Source organism: Malurus melanocephalus, unplaced genomic scaffold (genome assembly GCF_030028575.1).
Source record: "Malurus melanocephalus ecotype Western Australia unplaced genomic scaffold, MMel_1.1 scaffold_17, whole genome shotgun sequence".
NCBI lineage: Eukaryota > Metazoa > Chordata > Aves > Passeriformes > Maluridae > Malurus > Malurus melanocephalus.
Window position 1 is genome coordinate 4,102,409 of NW_026623249.1, and position 9,679 is coordinate 4,112,087.

Sequence of the window (9,679 nt, forward strand, 5' to 3'; positions counted from 1 at the left end):
GCAGGCAGAGGAATTCTGTCACAGTATCTGCTCCTGCATTCCCAGCCATTTAGCTATTACGTCAAAGCAAAGCTACTGTGTCATGTGAGCACAGGGAGGGGAGAAATTGCAAAGCCACCAGGACAGCTCCTTCCGTTGGGTTATTTAATGCCAAAGAAGGGCAGTCAAGTTATAATTGGGCACAATTAACACTGCCATACCCTGAATCCTTTGTACAGTCAATTCACATGACAACCCCAAGGAAATGAACAATTCTTTCCTGCTATTGAAAGAGGCAAACATCTCTAGCTGATGTCTGTAATGAGAAAATAACAGCTCCCATGCAGATAAGGTTTCAGAAGTAAGATTGTGTGCATGCAGCTCCCAMGGGAAAAGCTCTTAGGCAGACACAAGGCCTTCACCTACCTTTCCATTTCTCGTTTTCTTTTTTTTTCAAGAAAAGTAATGCTTGGGGCTCAAGGACTTTGTCAAGACAAGGTTTAGGTAGTTCAAGGGACTGGAGGTATGTTACCGAGCTACTTGCTGAGCTCAGCTGTAACTGTGGTTGGCAGTTGGTCTGAAAGGGTGTGTAACAGGGAACACCTACATTTCAGAACACAGCAATGCCTTGTTAGTACTGGCAACAGAAGCCAATTTCTTAATAGGCCAAGAGGTCCCATGTTCTCTCCTTCAATGTAAATATTTGAAATTAAGTGATTTTTTAAACTTGTTTTGCAATATTTTTATATAAAAAAACACCTCACTACCTAGAAAAGTAAGAGCAGGAAGACACATTTACCTCTATGCATTAGGATTTGAAGACAGCACCATAGGGGTTCAGCTGCCACACTGACAAAGCTATCCCTGTCTCTCCCACCCTTCCCTGCTGTTGCCACATAAGTACTTCACAGCTGGCAGCAAGGGTGCCCTTGAATATGGCTTCTTAAGACTCCACAGACTGATAAAACCCTTCCAAAGCTTGGCCTGCACACAGCAGCAGGATGTGTCTTGCCTCATTCCTCCCCTTGTGGGGAAGCTTGCCCTTTTAGCATGTGCTCTGGTCTCCAGTACTGCAAGGCAATCTTCTTCTCCTGGGAAAGTACTTTAAAATCTATTTTGGTAAAAAATATTGCACTTTTCTATAGGCCCTGCCCAGGTATCATCTACTGCACAGAAATCTGGTGCACATAAATCATTACCAAGCAAGCAAAGTTGTGTTTTTCTGGGCTACACAAATGTGTCCATTACCCTTGTTTGAATTAGCAGCTTCAGGTCAATGTCCCATCCATGCTCTGAAAGTACCAGAAAGGCAGTGGCACTGAACTGATCTGAGTACCAGCATTTGGCGTGCTCCCCAGAGCTGTCTGAGCAAACAAGGCAAAGGGGAAAAAGCCTGTCCCTCCCTCTCTCCACCTGCCCAGTGACTCAGAACAACTAGAAATGGCAGCTTAACTCTCAGAATACAGACCGATATATCCAGCACTCAGCGTGAGGGCATCAGGAGTGCCAAGAAAGTGAGTATGCTCAGCCATTTTTGGGGATGGGGGAAGGGATGGAGACACTCCTATCTCTATAGCAAGCCCTGCCTGACTGATCCTGCTACATGGTTGGGAACAAGAGCTGCCCTAAAAAATACTCACTGGGGGGCAATAGTTCTGAGACAAAAATTAATTCCTAACTTAATTTCCCTCTACCTTCACCAAAAAACCTTTGTCATCTTCCAAATTTCCAGGAAAGAAAAAAAAAGACGTACAAACCTTCTGCACTCCTRGTGTGATAATTTGGGCAGCCTGACTGAGAGTAAGTGATAAATTCTGGTTGAAGTGATAAAGTTCCAGGTACAAAAAATCTGCATGGCATGGCCTGCTTTTAAGGAGATACAGAATTTAACATGGCTGATAAGGGGTCTGACACGGGCTTCCCAGTCAGGAGCAAGAGATAGTTGCTTATTCCCATAGAACTACTTTGGGAGAGTAGATTTGCTGTAACCAAAGAGCCAGATTGCTCTGAACATCTTGGCAAATGGCATCCACCATGTAGGGGAACCATGGTGCAGGGAAGAAAGCACGCTGATACCGTCAGAACTGCAAAAAGCTTGGAAGAGAAACCTGACAGAATTAATAGCTGGGGGCAGGAGAGGGAGGAGCAGCTGAGATAGCTGAAGGGCCAGTGACAGCTAAAGCCAGCTGCAGCAGAGAGAATTACTTATGAGAGGAGATAATCACAAGTTGTGTGCTTTTCACTCTTATCCAAATGGTTGGAGCAGGTAGAAGAGGCATTTAAGCCAGAGAGTAATGAGAAGAAATGGTACTAACCTTAAGGGAATAGCTGAAATCCTGGAAGGGGCACAAAACAAAAAAAGGTCTTGGGGCTCTGCATCCCAAGACTGCACAAAGACAACTGCGTTGATGTAGCACACGCTCTGCTTAGACTTCAAGGGCTTGAAGGACTACAGGGTGCACTAAGCTAAGACCCTGATTTAACCATCTGAGGAAGTGTACACACCCATGGGGAACTCGGTTCTGCCTCTACACAAAGGCGCCTGTTCTCAGATCTCTGCTGAGCCAACAGACTGCTTTTAGTCTGTGCTGGTATTTGACAAACAAGCAGCCTCTGGTTTCCAGCATGCAAATGGCCAATAGCCCAGAACACAATAGTCGGTTTCCCGTTACAGAAGGGAAGGCTTTAACTTATTCACAAGAACAGGATAGCGAGTCAAATAGCTTAGTAGGTTTTAGAAAGGGATTGGATGTTTGCACGGTGAAACAACATCCACAGCCGTATTAGCCAGGATAAGGGTTACAAGCTCAGCGATCCTCAYGCTACAGGACAAAATGATCAGTGGCTGGGATCATAGGCAGACAAAAGCAATAGCCATTCCCTGAAGCTCCTTGCAGCAAGGTCACGTGGCTATAAGCAGACACTGTCAGAAACCAGATAACCCATTGTGAAGTGCTAGCCGGGCTAATCCTCCATGTCCCCAGAAAGCTCCAGAGAGGCTAGGCACCAAATTAACCAAAGAGAAATCCTTATTGTACAAAAAATAAAAACCCAAAAGTTTTATTGGTATGCATCCCACAGAAAAGGTTACAAGAAAGGCCTTGGATTAATATGTCAAAGAAAACACGGAAGGCGTCAGCCATGAGCAAGTTCCTTACAAAACAGGGCAGCATGGAAATATACTGGAGGAAGAGAGGAGGGGATCAGATTGGTGCTCTCTTCTTCGATACTCATGGACAGGGCAATTTCAAACAACTGAGAGAAGGCTCAGTAAGAACAACCTCAAGGTGTTTCTGCACACTAGAAATGGCACTTGCCATTTTTACTAAGCTGGTCTCCTCTGTGTGTAAGTGCTTGCCCACTCTGCTTTGTAGAGAGCTGGGGCAACTACTAGCAGAGCTTCCACAAAGGTAAGAAACACTTATCTTCATCTGCCTTCTCTGATCATTGGTTTTGATCAGGTTTTAGTCCCCATTCGGTCTGTTATTTCTCCAACCCCAAGTATACTACTGAATTTGTACTGTTTTAGAAAAAAAATAATCAACCAGTTTTCAGTAAGAGCAAAGTCCAGAGATGTTCCAAGACCCTCTTGCCAACCTGACAGGAGGTAGCCACGTACAGGTAGGATCACCTCTTCTTGAAGCCATACTTTTTTCTTTCATAGAAAAGATCTGTCTTGGAACTGCCCAGGTTCACAATCTTGGGGCAACCATCTCTCTGTAAAGAAGAGAAAATGTAAATTAGGAAATGCACAAACACAGAACAACATCATAGTTTTAGTAGGTTCCCAGTTCCTCACCCCACTCTCAACACATTTCAAACAACCGTACAGACAAATTGCTCTCCACCGCTGGTTACCAGTAAGACAGGGGAATAGAGAAGAGGATGGATGTCTTTAAAGCATTACTCTAGGACATTTTCTCCCTCAATGCCAAAATGGAAAACATCCCATGTAACATCAGCCGTTTAATGAMAGGATGCTTAGTGCCTCAAGACGGATTCTTCATAAATTAGGATATGCAGGACTTATAGGGCCCAAAGGAATAACCTTTCCCCTCCTTAGCCAAGGAGAATCTTGCTGCTCTAGATGTCACCAAACCATTTGTGTGTTTAGGAACCTCTCTCAGCTGTGACAGCAGAACTGAATCTCAGATTTCCTGCATCCTAGATTATTACTGCAGAGGCTATACAGTCAACTATTCACAGCAGCTACACAAATAAGTTCTTGTGCCTGAATTCCAGTAGATGGTGAGAAAAAAAACACAAGAAAAGCAAGGAGAGTGGAGGAGACTCTCCTGAGAGGTGTGGTTGCAAAACCACATCAGAAATGCACCTCATGGTATACTTGGGAACATTTGCCTGTGGGCCACCAGGACCCAGCATCTCCATAATTCTTTAGCGCAAAACTTTATGGCTGGCCACAGCTGCTGTGAGGGGCCCAACAGACAGAGAAACATGTGTCCTCAGCTGATGCATAAGCCTGAGTGCATTAGATTTAGAAAGCCTCTGGCCAGATGTCAGATGCAATAGAATCTGCACCCAAGCTGCTGGCTTCTGTGCCAGAGATGCAATCTGGTGGGGAGAGTCTGCATAAAGGAATGGCAGGAGATGTGGGGAACAGAAATCATCTCTYCCCCATACACCTGCCACAATGCATTTCTASCTATTATCTCCTTATTTCATTTTGAACCTCAATAGTAGGACTCTTTCAAGTCTTGCCTCTCACGATGCATGGAGTCTGCTCAAATCTTGACAGACTTATTACAGGGCCCTGTTTATTTTTCCAGGTCCTAAGGACACAGCTCATGAGCATGCTCCATTCTCCAAGAACTGACTTTTTGCAACTCACAGGTGTCCTGGGTGACAAGGTGGGATTCTGGCTCTTACCCACAGATCAATATGGGCTGAAACAATACTTCATTCCTTCCTCCACCAGAATAAATGAACCAAGAGTAATCAGGTCCTTTGCTTTGTGCCCACTAGCATTCCACCTCTGCCTTCCATTTTATTTGCTTTCTTTCTTCACTATCTTTTCCAGTCTTCCTGAAGACAATGGAAGTACTGTTGGCTGGAACTTTGGACTGTCAAAGCTTCAGGTACAGAGCTCTGTCCATCTGTTTTTCTTATTCACATTAGCACCAGATACCATAATTGTGACAGGCAGCAGCACAATCAATTTTTCTTTTTCTGGGCTCCCTATGCTTGTGCCAGCACTTTTTAATCCTGCAACAAATCATTGTTAAATCTGCTGTTTCAGATCTGTAACTTCACATCTGCAATAATATGTAACATTTGAGTTATCTGCTATGGAGCAATTGTCTTCACTCACACCAGCCTTCACCCAGGTGTCAAAATACCCCAGACCTGTTATTCTCCTTTAGCTCTGTTTTCTACAGTCCTCCCTGACAAAGCAGCCGGCTATTTCACACTTGAACCACACATGATAAGATACAGGTGTTCTTAGGTTATGAAAAATACCTGTCAGGAATTCATATGAATTGATAAAAATGAAGACAAGGCTATTTTACTCATGACTTAAAAGGACAGGTGTCTTCATTCCAAACTTAAGTGAACAAAATTACTGTTTCTCACAGCATTTATAAAGTAAGAGACAGCACCACCATCACACCACTTATATCCATATTTAGATACAGAGAAAGATTATGGTTCTGTTAGATCTAAAAACTCAATTCAAACAAGGACCTGCCCCTATCTTGGATTTGGCTGCAGGCCTCCAGAAAAAACATAGGCACTGCAGAGATTTAAATCAGCAACTCAGCTGAGGACACTCCTGTAAATGACTGAATCACTCTCTCAGCATGTTCTTCATGGTCATTAGGGTGCATAGGAAATGACATTTGCAAAGCACCAGACAACCTTTAACAGACACTCTCACAGCTACCAGGTCTATATTCTAGGGTAGCTGAATTGTAAGCATCATGTTCTTGCTCTTCATGGTCTTTCTAATGCTTTGTTGCAGTTCTTCGTGTTCTGCACTCATTGTTTTGCATTATTAACAAAAGACTTACAAGAATTGAACAGCTGCCTCATTTCACACGCGCAGTGGCTGCCTTTTGGCACAAGATTATAAAAATATTATAGCTCTAGTTATAGATAAAAGGGACCATTACACCAAAAAGCATTAGTAGAGAAATATCTACAATATAGAACATTTCAGAAAAGAATAAGAAAATACAAATTGTATCCCATTCAAATGATACAAGAAGCATTAAACTTGTGAAACATCATTACCAGTGGAGCCACTGGACATTAAGGACTAACTTTATGTTGTTATTCAAAGGAAAACAAAGACTTTGATTCGACAGGCCTTACAGTACCATGGCTGATAATAAACATTTAGCAAGGAGCTGTTCCTGCCACTGCCTTGCAGTGTCTGCAATACTTCTGACCCTGGTTAAATCTAGGATGGAGATATAGTAAGATAACAACCCAAAGTGGTAACAAGCAATGTGTGGGGGAAATGAAACTGTGAGTTTGCAAAAGAGTCAGAGAGCCTTAGGAATGAAGAGAGTTCCAATAGCTTAAAATGCTTTGCAAACACAGGGAACTATCAATATGGGAAGAAAGGTATGAGGTATCGCAACCAGTGCCAAGCGTACCATGTCCCAGCACTAATTTCAGCAGCTCCAAGCCCTTTAAATGTAAGTATGGCTACTTTGTAGGTAGGATGACAAACATACATCTTTTTCCTGGATGGTGCACTCCTTGCAGTAGTAGGCATCAGACACTCCGGGCCCCCCGCAGATGACACATCGGCCCTGGTAGGAGCCATAGTTACACTCATCACAGATGCGCACCAGGGTGCAGGGCCGCACGTAGGAGTCGCAGATCACACATTTGCCATCACCTGTGAGCACAGCAGAGCCTTTGGTTACAGAACACACTTTTTGTCACCCCCACCTCAGAGGGAAAGCTTCCTAGTTGCAGAACTGGGCTGTACACTCAAAGACAATACAACTGAACTGCAGAAATGTGTCTTGTAGGCACAGGGCACAACATTGTATTACACACAGACCTGAGAGGAACATGGGTCTGTAATTTGCAAGGGTTCTTTTTAATTTAGTCACACATTTACAATCAGAGAAGAAACCTAAGTTACTTCTTTGTGATTAGTCAAGACTTTCTTTAGATTGTACCATTACTCTACAACTTTCCCTGAAAAAAATGCTAGACTGACAGGACCAATGTCCTTATCTACAAAGAAGCAGCAGTGTAAGCTTCTCCCACAGTGCCACATCAAAGGTCTGGAATTACTATCCTCAAAGAGATAAGAAATTGTACTCATGGTTCCTTTAATCCTTCATCTATCAGAAGGCCAAAGAAAGGGCAAACTGGCATAAACAGCCATTTCACAAAAGTTGCTCTTGCCCTCTCGCAAGGAATGGAGTGAAATTCAAGTACTCATATCATACAGGCAAGGAGCCAGCAGATGCCAGTGACAGTTTCTACTGTGCTGGACCTTAATCAAAACACTGACCTATGGATGAAAGGCTTCATATCCTATTACCAAGGATATATGGTACTGTTCCCAAGGTATCTAACCCTGACTCCCATAAACAGCTTGCCTAACCTCCTCTTAAATCTCTGGCAAGACAGCTCCCAGCTACTACCAATGGGAATCTGTTTCACTGTCATGTGCTCTTAAAAACTATCTTCCTGCTTCAGACTGTCCTCCCACTTTACTTATTTTCACACTGTTTTTGAGTCACAAACTACTCACCTCATTGTTCCCCTATGAAATCTCACAGCAGATCACAACAGAGATCTGTTGTTAGGGAACAACTTTCTTCCCTTTCACAGCTGAGCATTTGATTCCATGGGGCTTTTTCCTGCTCTAATTGTTTTCCCTCCGCTTCTTCTCCTAGATGCTGATGCATTTTTACCCCTGCTTTGAAATGATCAGGATATTCTGCTATTACAGATTACAAGGATCCAATGAAGCAGTCACTGTAGCCTCAGCCACTAGAAATGCTGACAGCAGGTACTCTAGAACTGCATTTGTGTGATAGTCTGTTTGAGCTTGTAACTTTTTAAGTATTCCCTGAGTTACACTTGCAACATGAAGGTAATTGTTCCTGTTTCAGAGTCACCTCAAATTTGTAGTTAAAGCAAAAATAAATTCCAACCTTTGAATCCAAACTGCATGCTCTGATCACAACATCATGTTCTCAAGCAACTGGAAGCTATACTTACATTTTTCACAAAGTCTTCCAATTGCTATTAAAGAAAAAAAAAAGAAAAAAATTATTTGAGGCAGAAGCAGGAAAAAAAATCTAAGTAGTTACAAGCCTGATTGTCAAATAATCATCTTCTGCAATGAGAAGTCCTTAAAAAAATTAAAGGTTAAACTACCGTTTGAGCATAAATACAAACATTCATAATAAACAATATACATCCTCCTGAAAACATTTACCAAGATGAAACTTTGGATGCACTGTGAATGCACAATGACACCCATTTGCAGTAAGAAAACCTACACTCATTAGTCCATTTCAAACACAGCCAATATGCCTGACTGAAGGAAATGCTGCACATGAACCTTGGCACAGCTTTTACACTGGTTTTAGTGAGAAAAAAAATCACAAAAGTGTTTGTTTAAAGTATCACTAACACCTTCTTCGTTTCAGAAGGTGAAGGTAGTTAAACATATCGTAGAAGTCTTGTCATTTGTCTATGTAACTCACAAAAATGATRTTAGGAACTTGGATAAGTGCCATAAATAACGAGGTTTGAAGACTATAAGTCCACATTTACCAAAGACCAAACAGTGATTTGGCTGAAGCCTGAGAGATAAGGGATTTGTCAGGAGGTGATCTTCCAAGATAGACAGATGGTTATAAGCACTGACTATACTAAATAGTAATTTCTCATGGACAGTGCAACAGAATGTTCTGTGCTTACAGATCTTGCAGAAAAGCCACTTTTTAAATTTGCTTTTCCAAGGAGCAACAAAAACCTGGAAAGGATACCTCAACTTCTGATCTTGTATAGAAATGTTTTGAAACTTAAATTCTGACCAAGATATGACAAGGATAACTCCCATTATCTGTATTACAGGGATAACCCGGAAGATAACTTTTATCTCGCAGCCAGAAAGATGCTCTCACATGCTACAGGATCCATAACACACGGCGGGGCAACGAAACAAAAGGAAAATGAAAGGAAAGCAAAGGAAGGCGAGAGAGAGCGAGACAGAGGGAGAGAGGAGCGGGTGGCGCGCGCCGCCCCTCCTCCCCGCCGCTCCGCTGGGCCTAASAGCCGCGCGCGTGCCCAACGGACGGTAACGGGCCCACGCGCCTCCCGCTCGCCCCGCGGCGAAGAGAGGGGTGAAGGGAACCCCTCATCCTCGACCCCCCATCCCCCGGGACTCACCGACGCCCGCCTGCTTGCGGCAGAAGATGAGGTCCGGGTGGTGCTTGGCCATAGCGAGGCGACACCCGCCCGGCGCGGCTGCTTCGGCCCCACGGAGTGCTCACCGCCGCGTCGCCTCCGGGTCCTGGCCGGGGTGAGGACAGCGCCTGCCAAAGAGCCTCCCCCGAGTGGGAAAACGCTAGCAGACTGCAGAATAAAAGCCTCTTTCCCTAGAGCTACTCCCTTTCTAACCCTTCCTCCCAAGGGGAGCCCCGTGTGACAACCGGCGACTCTCTCCCTGTCGCGMGTGTCTCCCTGCCAGGACCTG

General features: G+C 43.8%; 1 protein-coding gene and 1 long non-coding RNA gene across 2 annotated transcripts; one reads left to right on the top strand and one right to left on the bottom strand.

The window, feature by feature from the left end:
- Window positions 1-1,267: 1,267 nt before the first annotated feature.
- On the top strand, window positions 1,268-3,224 carry LOC130588157 (uncharacterized). Its single transcript, XR_008966910.1, has 2 exons — window positions 1,268-1,493; window positions 1,712-3,224. It is a non-coding gene; the product is annotated as an uncharacterized LOC130588157 (long non-coding RNA).
- On the bottom strand, window positions 3,009-9,662 carry PHF5A (PHD finger protein 5A). The gene is made up of 4 exons (XM_057389108.1): window positions 9,373-9,662; window positions 8,194-8,217; window positions 6,681-6,847; window positions 3,009-3,696 (listed from the first exon to the last, which is right to left on the bottom strand). Exons 1-4 carry the CDS (start codon window positions 9,422-9,424, stop codon window positions 3,607-3,609), a joined length of 333 nt encoding a protein of 110 aa, XP_057245091.1. The 5' UTR covers window positions 9,425-9,662; the 3' UTR covers window positions 3,009-3,606.
- Window positions 9,663-9,679: the final 17 nt, after the last annotated feature.

What these genes read in the sequence shown, in the direction of transcription:
- PHF5A (XM_057389108.1), bottom strand. Translation starts at nt 9,424, where the DNA reads ATGGCCAAGCACCACCCGGACCTCATCTTCTGCCGCAAGCAGGCGGGC. An exon ending in CCGCAAGCAGGCGGGCGTCG is followed by an intron (nt 8,218 to 9,372) that starts GTGAGTCCCGGG and finishes TTTCTTTAATAG; the next exon opens with CAATTGGAAGACTTTGTGAA. An exon ending in TGGAAGACTTTGTGAAAAAT is followed by an intron (nt 6,848 to 8,193) that starts GTAAGTATAGCT and finishes CTGTGCTCACAG; the next exon opens with GTGATGGCAAATGTGTGATC.